This window comes from Aedes aegypti, chromosome 1, assembly GCF_002204515.2.
Source record: "Aedes aegypti strain LVP_AGWG chromosome 1, AaegL5.0 Primary Assembly, whole genome shotgun sequence".
In the NCBI taxonomy this organism is placed as follows: Eukaryota; Metazoa; Arthropoda; class Insecta; order Diptera; family Culicidae; genus Aedes; species Aedes aegypti.
Genome location: NC_035107.1, coordinates 144,895,688 through 144,919,772, shown reverse-complemented (window position 1 = coordinate 144,919,772; position 24,085 = coordinate 144,895,688). Strand labels below are relative to the sequence as shown.

General features: G+C 44.4%; 2 protein-coding genes across 3 annotated transcripts; one reads left to right on the top strand and one right to left on the bottom strand.

The window, feature by feature from the left end:
- Positions 1 to 1,010: 1,010 nt before the first annotated feature.
- On the bottom strand, positions 1,011 to 18,532 carry LOC5565063 (putative OPA3-like protein CG13603). 2 transcript variants are annotated; one of them, XM_001649347.2, is made up of 4 exons: positions 18,005 to 18,531; positions 17,800 to 17,942; positions 1,325 to 1,441; positions 1,011 to 1,266 (listed from the first exon to the last, which is right to left on the bottom strand). In XM_001649347.2, the coding sequence occupies exons 1-4, from the start codon at positions 18,313 to 18,315 to the stop codon at positions 1,199 to 1,201; spliced, it is 639 nt and encodes a 212-aa protein (XP_001649397.1). In that variant the 5' UTR covers positions 18,316 to 18,531; the 3' UTR covers positions 1,011 to 1,198. The 2 variants fall into 2 exon arrangements, with proteins under 2 accessions (XP_001649397.1, XP_001649395.2); XM_001649345.2 differs by having other exon boundaries at positions 1,011 to 1,441; positions 18,005 to 18,532.
- Positions 18,533 to 20,501: 1,969 nt separating this feature from the next.
- On the top strand, positions 20,502 to 22,395 carry LOC5565039 (tRNA (guanine-N(7)-)-methyltransferase non-catalytic subunit wuho). Its single transcript, XM_001649348.2, has 2 exons — positions 20,502 to 21,136; positions 21,678 to 22,395. Exons 1-2 carry the CDS (start codon positions 20,592 to 20,594, stop codon positions 22,339 to 22,341), a joined length of 1,209 nt encoding a protein of 402 aa, XP_001649398.2. The 5' UTR covers positions 20,502 to 20,591; the 3' UTR covers positions 22,342 to 22,395.
- Positions 22,396 to 24,085: the final 1,690 nt, after the last annotated feature.

The following is a 24,085-nucleotide window of genomic DNA, read 5'->3' as shown; positions in this document are numbered from 1 at the left end:
CTTCGCATAGCGTTCCAATTCATGCTATTTAGAGATTCAGCTACCACACTTTATTTGTACTGCCTTTTCTTTCTGCGGTGGATTCGCTTTTCTTCGGCACTCGCTGCCCTGCACCGCTCTCTGCTATGTCGGTGTAGTATTAGAAATTGAGTCGTAATGAATGGAAAAAAAGAAGCTCAAGCTTTTATATGCTACAAGCTTCCACGTCATGCGACCGCTCATTGGTTGATCGACTGAGCCAATCGACGGACGGTTGTCGAAAATAAACGGAAAGCGAGAGTATAAAAGAGCACCGCATCGTGTAGTCAGTTGCAGTTTATTGACGGATGCAGTAAGCGACACATCGCTTGGACGGAGGAGCAGCAACAACAGCGAGATTGTGGCAGCATTCTGCCACTTCACAAACACACTTTGGACGGAGGAGCGACAATAGCAGCAGAGATCAACAGTGGAGATAGCTCCACTCCGACGATGAGTAAGCGGGAGGCACCCAATGTGGTATAAAGCACATTGGGTGGCACCGCCCTCTGTTCGTCGGTGCGTTAAGAGAAACAGCAACAGAGCAACTGACGAGCAGTGAGGGTTTGAGAGATTTCCTCACTGCGGCCGTCAAAAGGAGAAAGAATGTTGCTCTGGTCACGACAGTCGGGTACGACTTCTGGCGACATTCTCGATGTCTGTCACTCTCTGGCACTCTCACATCGAATCAGTCGATTTCGTCTTCGTCGTTGTCCAGGGCTAATCACTTTCCGCGTGTTGTCACAGCTTCGTGGATAGGGTCCCACAAGCTGTCGACATCTCAAAAAAACGTTGATTCTTCCCAACTGCTCGTCTAGCTGCTGGTGGTACTGTGCAGCTAGTCAACCAGCGTTGGATATTGAAGCGCAGCGTTCTGTTAGTTCTGAAACTCGTGGCGCTGGATAACCGCGCCAGAAGAGCCCGATTTTTTATAACATTATTTCAGAAAGTTTTGTAAGGAATTATTTCACATATAATTAATGTGCAGCAAGTTTGTGCTAAGCAGTAACTGTGGCATGTCTTTTTATTCAAACAATTCCTTTCAAAGTCATTACAATAGCTATGCACACCGCACGATGCCTATTTACAAAACAACAACCTAAGAGCAATACGGACAACACAAACGAAAGACTATGGATTTATCTACTTCTTTGGCTGGTAGTTTCACCCACCAGATAGACTAAGGCTTTCGTGACGACGCCCGATCGTCGTCCGGAATCGTCTTCTTCGTCGCTCGGTTGACTTTCTCTATAAAAGACTTCATTTTCAATCACATTCAATGCTTTTGTTACTACTCCGGAATTACCGCTGCTCGCGGATGAACTACCCGTGGGATTATCCGGAATATACAGCGGTTGTTCGGCACTGTTTCGCTTGCTGGTCAGATCGGTCAGAATTTTGGGCTTCCACGATGATTTAGATTCTGCAAAGTAGAATTTATGTATGTTAAAAAGGGCGATTCAAAAAGTGTAATATATAGCTCGCTCTGAAAATAACTTAAAAGTTGCTAAGTTGTTAATTCAAAATTAAATGGAACATTGAACTCAAAAGATTGTGTTTTAAGTGTTGTGATTTTTAAGCTGAGTTAAGTTCGTGTTATTTCTTACGGAGTTACGGTTATTTCAGGTCAATCAGACCACTAAAAGCCAAAAAAAACCTCCTTACTTGTCCATTTTGTATGAAAAATGGTCAATTCGTACTTTATTCTGTCCAGTACTGTATGTATTTAATAGGCGAGTGCTGAAGTATCCCTAGAAACTCATACCGCGATCAGAACATACACAATATGAAATCAAATTGACTTGGTCACTGTGATCACGGAATCAAGAGGTCCAGGCTTGGAGTAGTGTTTTGTCATTCGATTCTGTTGCATACTCTTAGGTGTCGGCCAGGGTAGACGCGTCACGCGAAGCGACGCGAAAATCCTTTAAAGTTTTACATTTCATTATTAATAATTGTTATTCCTTCCCGTGCAATTTTTGCTTCGCTTCGCAATTCTCGTCTACCCTGGCCGCGCCTTTACGGGGAGCGGGAGACGGAATCGTGTTCGGTTTCGTTTGGCCATGCATAAAGGATTTTTATTGCCGGCATTCAAAAGTTTGAATTAAAAACAATTACCGTGAAGGCCCCATACTCTGCGCAGTTAAGGCTTTTCAAATTTCAAACAGCTGTAATTAATTGAGAACAAAACACAATAGTCTGAAATTTTGGGAGCAAATACTTATTGATCTTATGTATAAGGAAAAAATATAAAAGCTTCACTAAGTAATGATTTTTATTGCAAATTTTTAATTTTTCTTAGGAGTGTCCGTGTTCCTAACTCTGCGCACTCATTTTTGCAATGCTCCTTATTCTGCGCATTTAGGTTCCTAACTCTGCGCACTCGATAAATTCTTTATAACAGTTAAAGTATTTTACTAAAAGCATTACTAGCAGTTGAACTCTGAATTAATCTTCATTTTCTTAATTTATCCGGCATTACGTCCCTAGTGGAGCGTGGAATGTCTCTAACATAGAAGTTTACTAATTTAAGTGAATTTTATCTATAATTCAATCCATGATAATTTCTGTTAATGAATGCCTTTAAGTGCAACTCTCAAAATAATCAAAATCATTATCAACCTTATTCTTGTTTACGGCGGATCCAACTTTCGATCGAATCCATGGCCCATTTGATTTTGCTAGCGTAAACGAGAATGCGATATTTTCGATCAAAAGCGCATTCGAACGTAAACAAGAATGGGGGTGTATATGATTCCCAAAACATGTAATTAACTTAGTTTTCTAAAATCTAAACCAACATACAAAAAGGGTACAAACTACGTCTTTTTGCGTTCACCCTTGGCGTGTAAAGGAAAATTAGCTTGGACTGTTTATGTATTCTCACTAGAAAATATAAAAACCAAATTTTCTTTGGTTCGGTTCGGGTCCGATTAATGAACGATTCCTATTGCAGATCAATAACAGTACTTTATGGGCGTTACTATATAGCAAATACGATTAAACCTCGATGTTCCATTACTCGATATTGACTCATGGAACTATACAAAAAATCTAAATTATTAAATAATTAAAACTTTTATTGCATGGTTAGGGAGCATTCAAAAATTACGTCCATCATTGAGGGGAGGAAGAGTCTATGAAAATGTGACAATGCATGCATTAGGTACTGTAAAAAAATCGCAACAGGGATTGAGGGGATGGAATGTAGAAATCTTTAAAATATGATGGACGTCATTTTTCAATCTTCCCTTACTATGATGGTCCTCTCAAACCATTTTCCAAAGCATTTCTATTCAATATCACGATGGTGTCGACAAGTCGATGGTTCCCTTCAATATCGACATCTGGAGGGTTGATTGTTTGTTGAAAATAACGTTTTATAACTGCTGCGCATAGTAAGGAACATAGTTGAAAAATGGTTCCTTACTATGCGCACTTAAGAAGAATAAGAAAATGAATAAAAAACAAGTTGCACTTTACCAGTGATGATTGCTCGATAAATAAACTAGTGCCTACGTACTAAAAATCTGAAATATATTATCTTTAATTTGCTTCAAATGACTTAAGTGATGAGGTACTCCCTTAGCATTTTTGCTAACGGGCAGTTAATTTGGACGTTTTTCAATATTTTTAAAGCTATTTTATTTTTTATTAAAGTAATAAACGTAAATTTGTCAAGAAAGTTCTTCGCGTACTTTTTTATTACTATTGTAGCAATATATGAAAAAAAATGTTAACAAAAATTTAAGTATTTTATCAGATTTTGGTGGATTTTGGTAAAAGTGCGCAGAGTTAGGAGCTGCGCAGAGTTAGGGGCCCTCACGGTATATATAAAATGATCTGTGTCCATCGCCAGATTTTCAAGCGAATCCTAGCGACCTACTACCTTTCCCAACCCCCAATTCCGTAGCACTTATGAGGGTATTACTGAGTCGGAGGCATCTCGTTAAGTAAGAGCTACATCAACATTTCCTTCCCCAATCCCAAGTTATGGTAAGGATGGGCGTGGCCGAAAATAGCGACATTTATTGTTTTTGGTATTCTTGTTTCAAATTAGATCAAGTTAACTCCCAATCCTTGTTCCTGAAAGCAGTCTAGATGAGAAAAAACATGAATATAGCTAGTATCCAATCTACGAAGTATACCGTAACTACGCTAACACAATATTGAGAATATTTTCCAAAGCTTTAGTACATATTTGAATCAGTACTTTCATCAATGCATCCACACTTTACAATTTGGTGAAGTTTCTGTTGCAGGTGTTGTAATAATTAAAAACCGACTAATACCGACTGGATGACTAATAAACAGAGACTGAAGAGAAAATTTATTTCTGATATTTAACATGATTGCTTTGATTATTTTGAATTTATTCTAGGTTGCTTCATTGCACGTTCATCGGCGTCCAGATTGCCTCGGACTCCGATTACATCCCGATGTCGCTCTAACTTCACACGTTCCAACGGCTTCGTCATCAGATCGACTTCCATTTTGTCGGTCGGTAGATAACGTAGGCCGATGATGCCTTGTTGCTGGAGATCCCGGGTGACGGCATGTTTGGTGACGATATGCTTGGACCTTTTCTGCAAACGATCGGATTCGACCATCTTGATACAGCACAGTGTCTTTTTCATGTAACTTTATAACAAAAATTCGGCATGTCTTAAATTTGGACCAACGAAAGACAAGACTTTCCTCTTTCATTTGCTGCTAAAATGAAAATAATCCATCGGGGGGTCTAGAGCAACTTTTTTTTTTATTTTGTTGTTTGTAATATCATTTTAAATGCACCATAAATTAATTAATTTTGGTGACGTGAACTGTTGAAACGGATTTAGATGAAAATGTTGCAAAAATCTAGCGTCAATATCATGTAGACTATATTCTAGACAACTCTAGACCTAAAAATTTACAGGCCGAGGCCGAAATTTAAATTTTTGAGTTACCTCTCCTTTGCTTTCATCCATTGTTGAAATTTGCATTGCTTTTACAACTAAGTATGTCAAACAACTTCTTTTAAATTTTGGTTTGTAACTCAAGAGCAATATTCATCTTTCTGACTTGGTTTATGAACAATCGATCGAAAGACAGAAGGTCGAAATGACAACAAATCGAAAGACAAAAAGAAGACAAGACAAATGGTCGAAAATGCAAAAGGTCAAAAGGACAAAAGGTTGAAAATGATTTGCATTATGGGAAATTAAATCCCTATCGACCTTAGGTCATAGATTCTAGATTATTGACAAGTTCACATTTGTGCCAATGACAGACGCAATATAACATTTCATAAATCCAATATGCCAACCCAATTGCAATAGCTGTGTAATGTTGACACTATTGTCCATGTGTTTGTTGTAAGAATTGACAGTACATTGCTTTTGTTTGCAATGGTAAAACAAACAGAATTGCTGACAAATATTCTCAGATTAGCAGCCAGTCTAGGGCTAAAAATATATTGAATAAAGATAAGAATATTATTAATAATGCTGACGAAAACACACTTCCTTTTTAAATTGATGGTAGAAAAAGAGTTAATGAATTCATACAAACATCGATAGGTTTCATTCATAACAAATCTACCTGTGAAAGATTGATCGTGTGATCGTAACATTTTGCTTAGAGATCTTAATAAGTACTGTAATGTTTAGTTTTACATAGTTTAATAAGAGTTGTACGGAATTCTATAGTAATTCATAAAACAAATAAATTCAATCAGCTTTGCCAATGTTACTCAGTAACTTTACGATTTTGTTAAATTAATAATGAAATCATACGAAGCTTAATCAAAAATATCAGGTGAATCATAAAAGTCTCCGATTACGCCGAAAAGGAGCCAAAAATGGTGAACTTTAGTGCATACAGACTTGTTTGCTATTTACATCAAGCAGATCTCAGATACTACACACTAAGCTCATTTTACCGGAAATCGGTGAATTTCACCGTAATCTGAACAGCTGAACAGTTCGGTGAAATAAAACACAGTAATAGGGTCTTAAAGCCCTGTCCCAATTTTAGTATCGAACGCTTAAGTTTAGGGCAAAAACACATGTTTACTCAATTTTTATATGATTTTCATTTGTTTAAGTCCAAAAAACATTTTTCTATGATTTTTGAGATTTTGTCTCACCCCTTGGTTTAAACTCAAATATTGGGTATATTTTGTTTTCCGTGTCCCTTCCGAAATTTCAGATAGGAACAAACCCAGCCCTGTGGCATTTTTGTCGAAACAGTGAATGTCAAACATGATCACAAGTGTCATGGTTCATATTTGGAACCATTTTTAAAATTGAAGTTTAAAAATGTTATGACCGTTATTTGAGCTAGAAAAATGGCTAAAGTAGTTGCAAAAACATGCTCTTTCGTATTATTAAATAAAAACAAGAATTCATTAAACATTTTAGGACCCAATTCCGTCGAAACTTTTACTGTCAAAATTCACCGTATACCGTTAATTTATTTTACCGAACTGTTCAGCTATTGAGATTTTACACGAATCCGTAAAATTATTTAAGTGTGTATGTTTCGTATAGCTATGTTGTGTTCAAAACTTATGAAAGCGCCAACTTGAAAGACTTTTGTTGCTAATCTTCCATCAAAATACGTTCGAACTGGCGCTATAATTGAATTAGTGGTTCCATATTACGGGTTTTCAGGTGGTCATTTCGGTGCTCCAAAAGGACCAGAATAAACATCAATTCATTATTTTGTCAAAATACATTCAAACATAATAAATCGTTATGAGTTAGACACAATTCATTTGTTTTTTTTTGGCATGAATCCGAGTAATTTCATCGAATTGCCCAGATTGGCCAGCTTCCAGGACTCCAGGATCCGGATCCGCATGGACCATACTGGACCGAGTTTTTTCAAGGGATGTGCACCGGTAATTGGTTCCTTATTACAGAGAAATTTTATGCTAAAATATCCATCAACCGAATAATACCGATGTGAATTACATATACGAGACTGCGATGGAAACCAACTTTTCGGATGTTCCGGTTTTCCGGAACCGGGTATGAATAACTAAGTGATTTGAGAATATCTATTTACAGCCCACGTAAATACCTATTCAACAATATGGAAACGGTTTAGATTACTGATTTAGTTACGAAACTACAAATTGTCAAAGTAAGGGTCTCCAAAGATACTCTTTCAGATGTAGCAGGTTCCCGGTGGCCACAGTGACGCAATTCCGGTTCTCCCGAAGGGTTTCCAAAAATCGACATGTGTACCTTTCATTTAAGTCCAACAGAACTAAATTTGGTCAACAGACTGATTTTTTCGAAAACGACCCTAAGTCACAATTTGTAACTTTTATTTTCAAAACTTATGTTTCCGCAAAAATAAATGTTCCCACAAAAAAATACCTAATTGTCAGAAAACCTCAAATTGCTAGGTTATTTTAATCAATGATTTGAATTGGGTCGAAAACGACCCAAGGTCCTTACTAAGGTTAAGTTATATCCCAAACCCAATAAAAAAAAATGAAAAAAAAATATATTGTTCTAGACCTCCCGACCGATTATTTTGATTTTGGTTGCGAATGAGAGGGGACAATCATGGCTTTCTTGTGTCAAAATTTCAGACATACCAATTTTTTTTGTTTTGAAATTGCTCTACGGAACATACCGTGTTACAGGATTGGTTGTCCTCCCACACAACGATTGGAGAACCTGGTTGCTCGTCGAGTTCTTCCAAAAGCTTCCGCATCCACAGCAGTTCCTGGCATCCCTCTGCCAGGGCCACGAACTCAGCTTCTGTAGAAGAAAGCGCAACGCAGGTTTGCTTGCGAGTGCCCCAACTTACCAGACCACCGCCAAACTTGATCAGTAACCCGGAGTTGGATTTTCGGTCTCCTTCGTCTCCGGCCCAATCAGCATCGACGAAACATTCCAAGTCATCATTTTTGGTTCCCAGAACTGCTTCGTCGATTCCTCAGTACCCGCTTCGCTTCGGTCCAGTCATGGTTGGCTTCGATACCTTTCTGCCGAGTAACGAAATCTTAAGGCAGATGCCCGGTCGCGTGTTGACCGCAACGTACAGCAGACTTCCCACCAAGCTGCGGTACGATTCATTGGTGGACAGTTCTTTCTCCTCCTTCTGCTTTACGCAAGCGGGGTCAAGTGGAGTTTTGGATGGTTTCGCGTTTTCGTGTCCAAACCGCTCCACGATCTTGTCGACCCGGCTTGATTCAGGGTGTAGTGGCCGATGCGGATTCCAAGAAACGTTCAAATTGCTCCCAGGCTGGAAAACTTGAATTGCTTCGCCAGCGCTTTCGATATTGCTTCGAACTCACGTTTCGAGTGGCAGCACACGACCATGTCGTCAACATAAACTAAAATGTAACTTCGCTTACCATTTTCTTCTCTCACGTACAGGCTGGGATCGGACGTGAAGATGTCGTCTATCTTCCGGTTCCAGACACGTGCTGACTGCTTCAGCCCGTAGATGCTGCGTTTCAACCGGCAAACCTGGTCATCCGTCTTCACACCTGGAGGCGGTCGCATGTAGACTTCTTCCTTCAGATCGGCATATAGGTAGGCAGTCTTGATGTCCAAGTTTTGCACTACCATGTCGTCTCGGCTGACGATGGTCAGAAGCATACGTAGGGTGGTTTGCCGTGCAACAGGGGCAAACACCTCGTCGTAGTCTGTACCATATTGTTGGGTGAAACCTTGTGCGACCAATCTGGCCTTGTATCGTACTGTATTGCCGCTTTCGTCCTGCTTTTTCTTGTACGTCCACTTGAAACCAACGGTCTTCTTTCCGGCAGGGGTACCAACTCCCACGTTCGGTGTTCCTGCAATGACAGGATTTCTTCCTTCATCGCTTTCTGCCATTCTTCCTTTTCCGGACACTGGATTGCTTCGGTGTAGCTCCGGGGTCGCTCGTGGAATCGCTGGTCAAACCAGTTACTTGCCGGTACCGCTATGGTAGGACTCCTTTCGTTGTTCTCATGGATCGTTTAGGTTCAATTGGAGATTCAATTTTCACACTGATCTCGTCATCGCTATCAGTGAATTTTTCATTCGACTCACCAGCAGCCGTATTATACCCTTAGCCGTCGTCGTCTTCATTTCGGTCGTCATCGATAATCTCGTTCGACGGTGCGCTCTCTACGACACTCAACGATTGGTACTCGACGGTATTCTCCTCCTGAATGTTTTCGGTTGTCTTTCACCCCCGCCAAACCTCGCATCTCGACTGATGTAGACCTTCCGCGTTGCTTTATGCAGGAACCTGTACGCCTTGTGTTCTTGCGAATACCCTACGAAGATGATCTTCTAGTCGTTGATTGAGCTTCTTCCTCTTTTGCTTCGGTATGTGCACGGGAACCGAACACTTGCAAGTTACTAACATCCGGTTTCCGATTGTGCCACAACTCGTACGGCGTGACTGCAACCGGTCTTGATAGCGAAATGTTTTGTAGATAAACCGCCGTGTTCAACGCTCCCGCCCAGTAGCACTGTTCCAGCTCGGCGTCGAATAGGAGGTACCTACTCATCTCGATGAGGTAGCGGTTTCGTCGTTCTACAACACCGTTTTGTTTTTTTTGTGGGCCGTGTAGTTCCGGCGTCCAGAATAGAACTACGGACAACCCGTTCCGGTGGTAAGAGTCCACCAAACGGGGTAACCCCAATTCAAGGTGTGATGCGAAAAACCGTGCTGAGGAATGAATGGTCGAAGGGGTGAAAAAGATGTTCGGCCATTAACGGAGCCTGTGGGGCACCTGGGCACCCCTCACAGTATTTTGTCCCTTACCGCGTTAATGCAGGGCTCTGGCGTGGTGGACCTCTTTTCCCGTGCTACTCGTGGGATTCAAAAATGAGTACAATATCTAATCAAAACAATAGTAGTAGTGCAGGTAGTAGCAGTAGTAGGGAAGCGAACCCCTTCGCAAGAAGTGGGCTAGCTAGATCTCCGTTGAGGAGAGTAGAAGCAGGAGGAGGCAGCAGTGCACGTAGTGCCAGTGCTGGAACCCATATTTCATCCCCGGCTAACGCATCGGGTGAAGTTATGGATGGAGCGTGGTTGATGAGGGCCATCAATAAAAGTAGAGATGGGCTCTCTGCGATGGAAGTGGCTGCACAGCAGCTCGACTCCATAATTGACTTTGCGTCCTCGAAGTCTAACATCAGCAAGGACCTCAAGCAGGCCTTGCTTAGACTTCGTAAGTCAATGTTGGCGGCCAAGCAGAACCATGCTGAACCCATGGTGACTGTGGCTGCGGCAGAACCCGTGGAACTGAAGGTGCCGAAGTCTACCCAGACGGAACCCTTCGTTTTCGCGGGCAGCCCCAAAAGCGTGGAAGCGAATGCTTACAGCAAGCAATCGCAGAAGCGCGCGAGGCAGCCGTCAGGGGAGGAGCTACCCGGCGGCGCTCGTAAGGCCAGGCGGATACTGACCCCGAAAACCGGCAGAAGTGCCGGAAAATCGGACCCCAGCCAGGCGTCCCGGAAAGCCGAGAAGGGTGGGCCCGAAAAGGCTGGCCCCTCACGGAGTGATGGGAACAGGGGGTTGCGACCTTTGAGAGGTCCTCCATCACCACAGGTCAGGGCGGAGCAGGGGGGGGACGCCCCCTGGACAACCGTAGTGAGGAAGAAGAAGAAGAAGAAGAAACAGGAGAAACAGGAGCGCAGGGATACCAGACCTAAGAAAGGTAGGAGGGTAGGTGCCAAGCGCGAAAAGGGTGATGCGATCATCATCAAGACGGAAGAGTCCAAGTACTCGGAAGTCCTGAAGGCGATGCGCAGTGACGCGAAGCTTGCGGATCTAGGAGCCGACGTACGCAGTGTCAGACGCACTCGTACAGGTGAAATGATCCTCGAGCTTAAGCGCGACAAGGAGCGCAAGGGCGTCGCCTACAAAAGTTTGGCGGAAGAGGTCCTTGGCGCTGGTGTTGAAGTGAGGGCTCTGACGCAGTCAGTGACTCTGAAGGTGATGAACCTTGACGAGATAAGATCAAGGTTGGTTGGTCAGTATGTTCACTGAACATACATGAGCAACCAGTGATCTGCTTTAGGTGCAGGGAACCTGGACACAAGTCCTGGGGCTGTAAAGGCCCTGATAGGACTAAGTTGTGCAGGCGTTGTGGTGAGGAAGGTCATAAGGCACTAGGCTGCAAGAACCCTCCCAAGTGCTTGATTTGTTCCGGCAAGTCCGTGAACAACAATCACCCAACGGGAGGCTCAAGGTGCCCGACCTTCAAACGAGCCATCAACGAAAAATCACAGTGCAGGTAACGCAGCTGAACCTGAACCACTGTGACGCAGCTCAGCAACTGCTGTACCAGTCAGTTGCTGAGTGGGGGACGGACATCGCCATCATATCGGACCCATACCGAGTACCCGCCGGCAACGGCAACTGGGTCGTGGATGGATCCGGAAAAATGGCGGCGATATGGACAACGGGTAAATACCCTGTCCAGCAGTTGGTGTCTACTACCTACGAGGGCTTCGTGATCGCCAAAGTAAACGGGGTCCTCTTCTGTAGCTGCTATGCGCCTCCGAGTTGGTCGACCGAGCGGTTCACGCAGATGCTGGACTGCATGACGACCGCGCTGACAGGGCGAAGGCCAGTTGTAATAGCGGGTGACTTCAATGCCTGGGCCGTGGAATGGGGAAGCCGTAACACGAATCAGCGAGGTCAAATCCTGCTAGAGGCACTGGCCGTGCTAGATGTCGATCTGGCTAATGTTGGTGCCAAAAGTACCTTCAGCCGTAACGGAGCGGAGTCGATTATCGACGTTACTTTTTGTAGTCCTGGCCTAACGAGTAGTTCGAACTGGAGGGTAGACGATGCCTACACTCACAGCGACCACCTGGCGGTTCGCTACAGTATCGACTACAACAACAGCAGGCAGCGGGTTGAGGAAGCGGCTAGGTCAAGGCCAAGCCCTCGTAGGTGGAAGACATCGTACTTCAATGATGAAGTACTTAGGGAGGCGCTCCGCCGTGAGCGTAACCTACTCGGCCTAAGCGGGGACGAACTGGTAGCGGTGCTTACGCGTGCATGCGATGCGACCATGCCTAGAAAAGTCCACCCTAGGAATGGGAGACCACCGACGTACTGGTGGACTCAAGCTATTGCGAACCTGCGCCGTGCCTGCCTACGGGCCAGGAGACGGATGCAGCGAGCACGTACCGAGCAGGAGCGTGAAGAACGACGGGCGGTGTTCACCGCTGCCAAAGTCGCGCTGAAGTCCGAGATAAGGGCAAGCAAAAAGGCCTCCTTCGAGGGACTCTGTCAGAGTGCCAACGCGAACCCGTGGGGTGATGCCTACAGGATCGTAATGGCGAAGACAAGAGGTGCAATTGCTCCTACGGAGCAGTCTCCACAGATGCTGGAGGGGATCATCGAGGGGCTCTTCCCGCGCCACAACCCTAGCCCATGGCCTCCTTTTGTAGGACAGCCGGGGATTGGGGCTGGTGATGAGGATAGAGTAACTGATGAGGAACTTGTAGGGATTGCAAAATCCCTAAGCATGGGGAAGGCACCAGGTCCGGACGGAGTTCCAAACCTGGCCCTCAAAGTCGCAATCTTGGAGGCTCCCGGTATGTTCAGATCTGCTATGCAGATATGCCTGGACGAGGGAGTATTTCCAGATGCGTGGAAGAGGCAGAGCCTGGTACTATTGCCAAAGGCGGGGAAACCACCCGGTGACCCGTCGGCGTATAGACCAATATGCTTGATTGACACGGTGGGGAAAGTGCTCGAGAAGATCATCCTCAACAGACTGTCGAGGTACACCGAGGGTGTAAATGGTCTCTCAGGCAACCAGTTCGGCTTCCGGAAAGGGAGGTCCACTGTAGACGCTATTCTGACGGTTAAGAAAACCGCTGAGATAGCACTCCAGCGTAAGAGGAGGGGTATTCGCTACTGCGCAGTAGTGACTCTGGATGTAAGGAATGCATTTAATAGTGCCAGTTGGGCGGCTATTGCTGATGCGCTCCTGCGTCTGGGGATACCCGAGTACCTGTTTAAGATTCTCGGAAGTTACTTCCAGAATCGGGTATTAGTCTATGACACAGAGGTGGGTCGGAAGTGCTTTCACATAACCTCAGGAGTCCCGCAAGGTTCCATCCTGGGTCCGGTGTTATGGAATGTCATGTACGACGAGGTGTTGAGATTAAAATTCCCGGCGGGTGTGGTCATCGTTGGCTTTGCCGACGATATTACGCTGGAGGTCTACGGTGAATCGATCGAAGAAGTGGAATTGACTGCAGCCCACTCGATCGCAATTGTGGAGGAGTGGATGAGCTCCAGGAAACTGGAATTGGCTCACCACAAAACGGAGGCAGCTGTTGTCAACAACCGAAAGTCGGTGCAGCAAGCGGTGATCAGTGTAGGCGACTGCACAATCACTTCGAAGCGCTCCGTCAAACACTTGGGGGTGATGATCGACGACAAGCTTACCTTCGGTAGCCATGTCGATTATGCCTGCAAGAGAACCTCCACAGCTATTGTGGCACTGTCCCGGATGATGTCCAATAGCTCTGCGGTGTACGCCAGCAAGCGTAAGCTTCTGGCCAGTGTCGCCTCGTCCATACTGAGGTATGGTGGCCCGGCTTGGGGCACGGCTTTGAGTACCGATAGCTACCGTAGCAAGCTAGAGAGTACTTATAGGCTAATGTGCCTGAGGGTTGCGAGCGCGTACCGTACCGTGTCACACGCTGCACTTTGTGTCATCACCGGTATGATGCCTATTGGTATCCTTATCATGGAAGACATAGAGTGTTTCGAAAGGCGCGGCACAAGAGGCATACGCAGGACTGCCAGAACGACCTCCATGGTCAAATGGCAGCGTGCGTGGGACAGTTCCACCAAGGGAGTGTGGACTCACAGGTTGATTCCGAGGTTAGATATCTGGGTCAATAGGCGCCATGGGGAACTAACATTCCACCTAACACAGGTCCTTTCGGGTCATGGATGCTTTAGACAATATCTACACCGTTTCGGTCATGCGGGTTCTCCCGAATGTCCAGTTTGTGCAGGTTTAGAGGAAACGGCGGAACACGTTTTGTTCGTGTGCCCGCGTTTCCGCACAATGCGTGACCGCATGTTTGCCACATGCGGTCGGGACACGACTCCGGACAATTTGGTCCAGAGGATGTGTGCAGACGAGTTTGGCTGGAATGCCGTTTCATCGGCTATCACCCACATCGTCTCGGAACTCCAAAGGAGGTGGCGTGTGGACTCGAGGAGTGACTAGTGCAGACGCTAATCAACAGGTGGTCCAAGGGTTCGCAGTCGGCTACGTAGGTCATACCGGTGCCCTACGGTCGAGATCGACCCTTACAGCGATTAAGTGGCCGCGGGAGAACATCCTGGTAGCGCTGCTGTCGTGGCGCCGGCCTACTGGGTGGATACGAGCCTCTGGTTGTTCGGGGCAGGTGGAGGCCCCTTCGTCAGCAATCCCAGCTGATGCTAGCTGATAGGGCCTGAGCCTTCAGTAGGTCAAATTGCGAAGCCCGCAGTATCAGTTCTTGATACCTGCGGTGCAGCTGGGCGCGGGCTTAGTGGTCGACCCTGCCCGCCTTCAGCGGACAACGGGAGGTGAGGACCACCCGGGAAGCTGGCAATGCGCCAGCATGCTACCTTGGTGGACCCCCATAAGCGTGTCATCGATGCTCGTTGCTGCATGGCTACGCAGCTAACCTGGAGGATGCGATGTGCAATAGCCCCTCTCCGAAGCAATGCCTTCTTGGTGGTCCCGGAGAGACGAAGGGTTTGGCGGCAATGGAAATGGTTTAGTGGGTCGGGGGTGTAGTCCTGTTTACTGCTTGTACGTAGTAAATGGTCCCCAACCCCACACTCCCGGACCTCGGTCCGGAGTCTGTTGAGCAGATTATCCCCCATTGCTTAGAAGGAAAAAAAAAAAAACAACACCGTTTTGTTGCGGACTGTATACCGCCGTGTATTGTACCTTGATGCCTTTTCGTCGATAGAACGAATAGAGTCGCTCGCTGCTGTACTCTCCTCCTTGATCGGAGCGTATCACCTTCGGTTCACGGCCAAATTGGGTCTTGGCCGCCTCCACGAATTCAATGATCTTGTCGGCCACTTCTGATTTCTCCTTCAGCAAGTACAGCACGCAGAACTTCGAAAAATCGTCGATAATGGTCATGAAATATCGTTTTCCACTTACCAACGGTACTTCCACCGGACCACACACATCTGTGTACACGAGATCCAGGGGCGCCTTCGAACGAGATTTTGATTCCTTGGAGAAAGGCGTACGGGTGCTTTGACCATTACAGCAGCACTCGCAGATTTTGTTTGCTTCACATTTGCGAATACGCAAACCGTCAACCAGGTGCTTCTTCTCCATTTGAACGATGGTATTGGGGTCACGATGCCCAAACTTCCTATGCCATTCGTGCATGCAGCCCTTCGGATAATTCCCGTCCGCCAGGAGAATGACTTCGCTTGGTTGCTTCAAGTAGTACAAACCTGAGAGAGACTCGCGAAGAGGAAAAATATCAACGTCATATGCAGCCCAGATTCCCCTCTCACGAAACGTCAAATGCAGCCCACCGTTTTTATGGCTGAAAAAGTGAAAAGTATTGTGTTCAAAGTAAACTGTTATTAAAAACCTCAGTCGGCGGAGCAGTTTTTTCCAAAGATGCTGATAAATCTAAGCAGAAGAGGTTATCTGCTACGTTTTCTGGCATGAAATTTCACTCAAACGGCTATTTATGATTCGATGTGATGCAAACTCAATCATTTTTTGCTGAGAGGTTCATGTGAGGATTTGAACAGCATGCGCATAATTGGTATAAACACAAAGTGGAATAAGAAAAAAACTCAGCAATCACAGAAAAAGAAGACCGTCTTCGCGAGTCTCGTCTCAGGTACAAACCTTGCTTGAGCGTTGCCATGGTTGCCATAACCCGTAAAATAACAGTTGCGTTTTTCTGCGCCAACGACGGAACGGACAAAAGGTTCGCCAATGTAGGTGTGTATAACGCTTTGGACAGCTTCATTTCGGTTTGCTTACCCTTTCCGTCGTAGCACTGGATCACGCCAGGACCTTCTCCTTCCACAATCGCTTTCTTCCCGTCGGACAACGTAACGTGCTTCACATCGCTCTCTTGCAGCTTCACGAAAAATTCTCGGCTCGCGGCGGTGTGGCTTGATCCAAGGCTTGACTCCGTTTTCAGTTTCGCTTCCGCATGCCAGAAACGCAAACGACACGGTACAATCATGTCTTGATGTGGGCTTCACTGGTTTACCTGGCTTCGTTTCCCTCTCGGTGTCCCGTAGATACTGAAGACATTCCTTTTGAATGTGGCCCACTTTCTTGCAGTAGTGGCAGGCCAAAGGCTTCTTCTTCTTACCTTGTCTAACTTTCATCGCAGAATCCGAACCGCAACCGTTTTTCTTTGCTGCTTCGACCAGAAGTTTCTGGTTGACAAGCTCCAAGGTGAGTTTGTCGTCCGAACTGCTCTCGAGGGCTTCTCAGGATTATCGCGACCATAAGATTTTCCTCCAGCTGCTGTGCGGCATTCGCCAGGCTACTCAACAGCTCCTCCATGCCGATAATGTGCTCCGCCACTCCCTCCGAATAGCGCTTGTCGCAGATTCGCTTCAACATCGATACCTTCGACGTTAGACTGACCTTCTGGTGGTGGTTTTGAAGCGCCGTCCAAGCTTCATTCGCGGTTCTCGACGACCGGATCAATGCGTGTTGATTGTCCTCGATCAGCAACCCGATGGTAGCTCCGGCCTTGGCATCTCCAGCGGCCCAAACCGCTTCTGCTTCCGCTTCAGGTTCCTCACCTGCTGTCGCGTAATGCCAAAGCTCTTCCCGGACCAGCAGAAGTTCCACCTTGAAGCGCCAGCTTGAATAATTGGCGTTGTTAAGCTTTTGCAGGCTGAATCGGCTTCCGTTTATTTTGCTTCCAGAATATTCGGCTTATGGAAAAAATACTCGCTCAGGCCCATAACCTGTTGCAGGTGTTGTAATAATTAAAAACCGACTTGTTTGGATGACTAATGAACAGAGACTGAAGAGAAAATTTATTTCTGATATTTAACATGATTGGTTTGATTATTTTGAATTTATTCTAGGTTGCTTCGTTGCACGTGATTTGAATCAACGCACAACAGTTTCGACCATTTTGATCTAGCTTTTAAAAAAATAAGTTTAATTCCGGTATCTCGGGATTTTAAAAATAAAAATCCCGAATCCCTGGATTTTTTTAAGTTTCGGGAACAAGACTTTCTACTTAGAAACAAAAATAGCGAATGAAATGTTGGAGAAATTCCTGGATTTTTTTTTAAGGAATCCAATGAGAATTCCGGAAAAAGTTCTCAATAGATTTTCTGGAATAATCTCTGAAGGAATTTTGGAGAAATTTCTTAGACAAACAGTTGATGAAAATAGCTTCGTTTTGTTGAGGAATTCTCGCAGTTTCCTATTATATTCCATTTACGAGTTTCTTTATAATAAACTTTTGAAGATTTTCTTGGAAGAACTCATGTAGAAGTCTTTGAAAGATCTGCTAAAGCAGTCACTGGAGAAATCGGTAGAAAGACTGAAGGGAAAATGTCTGGATTATTAAATATGCGAAAGAATTTTAACAGGGATGCCTGTAGGAGCCCCTGAAAGTGTTCCAGAAGAAATCACTAGAAAAAATCCTGAATCACGAGGAATTTAAAGTTCCCATTTTCAAGACACCCAATTGCTGCCAACCCTGAAAGTTTTTCGTCTGAAAGGACTGTCACGCCTGGAAAAACAATCATGCCTGGAAATTAAAAAGAAACCAATCTTACCTAAATCAGCCACAACTCTGGCCATCTCCCTGATCTGTGTGTCCTGCCTCTGCACCTGGAAAATTAGTTCGTTGATTGTGGCCTGCAGTTCCAGCTTCTCCTGCATGACCATTTCCTCTTTATTAGCTTCCTTTCGGACTTGCCTGCAATAATTGGGTCAGTTTTAGATTATAGATACAAAGGACAGAATTATCCATTTGCGAACCTCTGATACTCTAACAGGAGTAAACCGGCACCGATGGTGAAGATCACTATTTCACCTAATAGATTGGCCCCCAGTTCGATGGCCATGGCTTCGTTCAGGACCGGAACGTTGGTGGGTTTCCCGAGGTTCATGGCCCACATTTTGGTTTTCACTTCCATCCAGTTGTAGAACTGTGCCGGTGGCATGCAGACATACTTCCGGAAGAATGGACTATTCTTGGCTCGTTCCTTTAGCAGAGCGGCGATCGGTTTTGAGATTTGTTTCATGGCAAGGACGCCCAATTTGGCGGCCGGAAATGCCCCTACGACCATTTTGGCGTAGTTGGTATGCTATCACGCGCGTTGAATAATACAAGAGGAACTCCTCCCTGTGACTAGCAAGATCCGCGAACCGAACCGAAGAATCCGATAAAGAATTACTATGAACGAACGTTCTATTTATGCAATACTTTGTTTAACACCATCACCGTTTCACAACTTTTTGCACACCGTCTGGCGTAAACTGACAGATGAGCAGCTGTGCGCCGTGCTGTTGACGTTTTTCTTCGTTTGTCAACTAGCAGCATTGGGCGAATAGTTTGCATTTTATCGACTACACGGAGCCGCTAATCAACCCAACTTTGACTTCTTTTGACTTAATTTGGCTCTTCCGTGGGATAACTCAAATTTGGGTTAACTGATAATTACCTATCGTTAGGTTGTTTTCATTTGACAACGGCAAAAAAAAAACAACTCAGTGCAAAAAAAATCTACCCAGCGTTAGCTTTCAAAGTCTTCATGATGAGTTAAAACAACTTAACGTTAGGTAAACTCGAAAGAACCCAAATTTGGCTTATTCCATTGAACTTCGACGCTGGGTCGGTGCGTCTCTCTCTGTTTTTGACAACATTGCTGTTGCGAGAGAGGCAAAACAACCCAACCGTGGGTAAAAACTAAATGCAGTTTACCGAAATTTGAGTAAAAAGAACTTATTTTTTGGGTAGTCTGATTTCTCCGTGTAGGCCTGTTAGGGTAAAGTGGGCCGTTTTTGGTTGGATATTCGCTGGTTGAAAAAAAAAGTTGGATGGGGTTTTATGCAAGACACGACCGCAATGTTGACGTTGGATAACCGTAGGCTGGTTCAAAAAGGATATGGTTTCGAAAATGGTCTTAACACAGACAAACAGACGTAACACTTAGAACAAATCCCGATCAAAATCATAGTCACGATGACATGTACACCCAATGCTAAAATCGGTGTGTTTGGCCGATGGGCCAACAGATGGCGGTAGTGTGTAAACGTCAAACGCGAACAAAAACGATGCGAGCGCTGCGGGTGGTGGATTGGCCACCTACCATATATTTGAATCAGCCGTTAAAAAGGTGGTCGATAGACATCGGTGAGAGTGTGACGTCTGTTTGTCTGTGGTCTTAATAAAGGGCCGATTATTTTAGGTGGTTTTACACACAGTTCAGTTTAACGCAGCATATTTCAATTATTGCCAAATTGGTTGGAGGGAGATAGTGATATTTGTATAAGAAATATGATTAAAAACAACTCATACTCTTGGAGGCCCTGAAAAACTATAAAGATACATCCCTATGGGGTTATACGAACTGGTGACGTATGCATATAACGATTTGCAGCCAAGTGTACGTTTAATCACAGACAAACAGACGTAACAGCTAGAACAAATATCAATTTAAAACATAGTCACGTGAACATTTACGCCCAATGCTAAAAATACTTCATTTGGCCAACCGTGGAACTAGGTGGCGGTAGTGAGCAAACGTCAAACTCGAATAAAAGCGTTGCGAGCGCCACGAGTGGCCAGTCGTCCAACTACCAAATATTGAAATTGGGCGTTATTCTGCTGTACGATGGAAATAATTAAAGTGTTACGTCTGTTTGTCTGTGGAGCCCTATTGGTTTATTCCTGAGACGAGACTCGCGAAGACGGTCTTCTTTTTCTGTGATTGCTGAGTTTTTTTCTTATTCCACTTTGTGTTTATACCAATTATGCGCATGCTGTTCAAATCCTTACATGAACCTCTCAGCAAAAAATGATTGAGTTTGCATCACATCGAATCATAAATAGCCGTTTGAGTGAAATTTCATGCCAGAAAACGTAGCAGATAACCTCTTCTGCTTAGATTTATCAGCATCTTTGGAAAAAACTGCTCCGCTGATTGAGGTTTTTAATAACAGTTTACTTTGAACACAATACTTTTCACTTTTTCAGCCATAAAAACGGTGGGCTGCATTTGACGTTTCGTGAGAGGGGAATCTGGGCTGCATATGACGTTGATATTTTTCCTATTCGCGAGTCTCTCTCAGGTTTATTCCATTCACTGAATGGTACCGCGACCAGGGGGGGTATACGCAACGAGGTGCGCCTACCGTTCATGTTTTGTGGGTGCATTCGTTTGGTTCACAACGCTGCTAGGCTTTTTCAGAAGTTACTCGAGATTTTCCATTTATCCCAAAATGCCCAATACTATATGAACCGCGTGCGTGCTCTCCGCAGCGCGATTATTTTCAAAACAAAAATAATTTTGAATTATTCACCTGTTCGAAATCGTGCGCTGCACTGTGTTTAAAGAAAACGATGTCGTTTTTAAAGTTATTCAAGCAATTTGTTGTAACTGGGTTCAACAAGAAACTACTGTTCTTAAGCGAGACGACCTGTTGGTCCTACGAGATCCAGCCGGATCTTCCGCTGGAGAAATGCCGCCCCAAAAAGTATTTCGACGCCGACAGTGACAGCGATGAAGAATCCACCCAGCAACCGCAGAAACCTCCCACCAACGGTAACGGAACGGCGGACAACGTACAAATAGTGGCCCTGGAAGTGCACGAGGGCAAATCTTTGCTAGCCGTGGCCACCAGTGACAAATCTTTATTCCTATTCGCGATTGACCCCGAAGGCGATGAAACGAATAAGGATAGGCTGAAGCTGCTATCCCGGAGGATGGTTTCGCGCACTTCCAGTTGTATGAAGTTTGCCGCCAGTGGGAAGTTTCTGGTCGTTTGCGATAAAGGCGGCGATTGCTATCGGTACGACTGCGACGACGATGACTGCAAGAAACCAGGCCGTTGGTTGTTGGGACACATGAGTCAGGTCTTAGATGTGCTGGTTCCGGACAATGAGAGGTGAGGATAAATCTTGATTTCTTATCACTTTGATTCTGGGATGTCAGGTTGAATGACATATCAATACAGAGTCCGAATTAGGGCGAATGTGAAAACTAATACCACGTTTAAGGTGAAACATCTTGGAATCCAAAGATGGCCGGCACAATGGCCGACTTGTGCCCCTACTCACGTTTTCAAAGGCACTAAACTGGAGAATAGTAGGCAAACGTTTCTGATTTTATTTTAAGCTTTCTGCTAGTGCACAAAGCCAAAATAAAAAGTGCACTGCTGTTGGATGCTATCTTCGCGAGATTTGTGCCTTTGAAGTTTTAGTGCAATCTTAGAAGTTGATTCCAAACTGTTTCACCTTAAATATAGCTTGATTTCCTGACATGCCAAAATTTGCACTTTATTTCTTAGATCACTGAGTTGAGCTCCCCTAATAATAGAACATTTTAAACTGGAAGACATTGAAATTAATCACCTGGCATCCCTGCTTGAATGACGAAGAGTTGAGTAGCTGAGTAACAAACTGTTTGAAATTTTGTTCCGTTTTCAGATTCATAATCACAAGCGATCGCGACGAGAAGATTCGGGTGACCAACCATCCGGATTGTCATTCTATCGAAACGTTTTGTCTTGGCCATGGAGAGTTTGTATCGCAGTTGGAATTCGTGACGGCTAAGGATGGTAAATCGCGACTACTGTCCCTTTCGGGAGATAAAAGCTTACGATTATGGGACTACGAAACTGGAAAAGAGGTAGCTCGAAAAGAACTGAGCCATCCAGGGAATCGCTTTGCTGTAAAACAATTGTTGGACGGTACCTTACTCGTGGCAGTTCTTTTCTATGAACCGACAGAGATGGCGATCTATAAGCTGACCGAAGTTGGAAGTCTAACTTCTGAAACTATACAAACTCTGAAGACCAACCAGAATGAAGTATTTTCGAGTTTTTCCTTTGACGAGCGGAATAATTTATTGTCGTTAGTTGTAGATAAAGTAACTGAAAAGATTTCTTTAAAATGGTATCAATTTGAGCAGGAAAAATGTAAATTCAACGATCTAACTCCAAATCCTTTAGAGAAATTGTTTTTCGACAATACGGAAAACGATAAGATTTCTTACGTAGATTCAGTTTCATTCCTGTTCAAGAAGAAGTTTGACAATCTGAAAGACTACCAGGAACGTAAAAGAAGGCGTATTGAGGAAGGTGGTAAATAGAACTGTGGTGGACGGATGCGATGATGGATGAAATAAACCGGATTGAATCCACAACTACTTTGTTTCCTTATTATGATTTATCGTGTTTACGGCTATCCAGCCGAGTGGAAGTTTTAACAATTCCAGAAAATCTAAAAAAAGAAAGCGTTGTGTTTGGATGGACATCTAATTCTTGAGTATTGAGTTGAAATCGAATTCAGGTTAACTTCTGCGTTTACGAGTTCTCTCGAGGTTTTCGAAGCTGCATTGTAGTCTCTTGAGGACTGTTGGCGTACAGTGAAATCAGCCATCAACGATGCAGTTAAGAGGGACGTCGGGTACGTAGGACAGAGTCGTCGGAACGAGTGGTTCGGCGAAGATTGTAGCCAGATTCTTACAGCGCGAGTGGTCAAGCTACAGCAAGGGACCCGACAGAACGTGGAACGGCAAAGGCAGACCCGCTTTTCTTTTTGGAGAAACATCACTCAGAGGAGACGAATCAACTGTGCCGGTATTAAGAACCGTGTAAGTTCTACCAGAAGCTCAACGCATTCCACAATGGCTTAGTGCTGCTAGCCGAAATGTGCATGGATACGGATGGGAGCATCTTGACAGACGAACGTAAGCAGATCGAAAGGTGGAAGCACCTGAAGCGATGAACACCATTTGTCTGCATCGGCGGATAGGCACAAACTGGGATACAGAACAGCTAACGGAAGAGTGGAAGACAGGGGTAAAAGATCTACTAGGAAGGCGACAAGTTGAATTGTGAGAGCTTTCGAGTGATCACTATTCTAAATGCGATTATTGCAGACCATCTTCCATCGTCTGTCATCTGTAGTAAACGAGTTCGTAGGAAGTTATCAAGCCGGCTTCGTTCATAACTAATTGACAACAGATTAGATCTTTACTGTACGGCAAATCCTTCAAAAACGTCGTAAATACTAGTTCCTAACGCATCACCTGTATGCACATCGTTTGCAGGGCGGCTAACGACAGCATCAACGACCGCGTAGACCTATGAATCTTAAAGGACAAGAACAGATCTCAGGGTGTCTACTACCTGAAAAAATGTGAAAAACCTGGAATTATCAGGGAATTTTATTCAACCTGGAAACAACTTGGAATTCTCAGGGAATCGAATTAGTAATACCTACATAATAGAATATGTCCTTTTTGTGACACAAAAAGTAAATATTTAATTAAAGGATGTTTTGTACTTCAATTTTATAGTCATTTTCAGTTAATCAATATAAAGTATTTTTAAACAATGAAGTAAAACTTAAGATTTCATGAATGCAAGTACAGTTCCCAGTTTCAGTTAGTTGTCGTTCCAACATGGTTGAGAACATTCATTTTTTTACAAACAGCCTTTCAGGGATTACTCCAAGAATAGAGTCCTAAAGCCCTGTCCTAATTTTAGTACCAAACGGTTAAGTTTAGGCCAGAAACACATTTTTACACAATTTTTGAATGCCATTCGTTGGTTTCAGTGTTGTGAAAAACTCAATTTCTCATAACTCACACTTGAGATTTTTCATGCGTGAGTTGTCAATCACGCAACTCAGCAGTCAAAAAATCATGGATGAGTTGGCTCACCTTTTTGACTCATTGCCTCGTATTTCCACAGTTTACGCACAAACCGCAATAATTTCTTGTTAACCTGTTAAAATTAAAGTAATCCTTTCTAACATAAACATCACCATTTGGGTTTTACGAGTTTTTGGCGGGTTTTGCGACTGAATCGTTTTTTACGGTTTGAGTT

Excerpts from the sequence above, each read along its gene's own strand:
- LOC5565063 (XM_001649345.2), bottom strand. The coding sequence starts at position 18,315 with ATGGTCGTAGGGGCATTTCCGGCCGCCAAATTGGGCGTCCTTGCCATG. Across the intron at positions 17,943-18,004 it reads CTCCTGTTAGAGTATCAGAG|GCAAGTCCGAAAGGAAGCTA; the intron begins GTTCGCAAATGG and ends CAATTATTGCAG. Across the intron at positions 1,442-17,799 it reads CAGAGTTGTGGCTGATTTAG|AATCTAAATCATCGTGGAAG; the intron begins GTAAGATTGGTT and ends TCTACTTTGCAG.
- LOC5565039 (XM_001649348.2), top strand. The coding sequence starts at position 20,592 with ATGTCGTTTTTAAAGTTATTCAAGCAATTTGTTGTAACTGGGTTCAAC. Across the intron at positions 21,137-21,677 it reads CTGGTTCCGGACAATGAGAG|ATTCATAATCACAAGCGATC; the intron begins GTGAGGATAAAT and ends TTCCGTTTTCAG.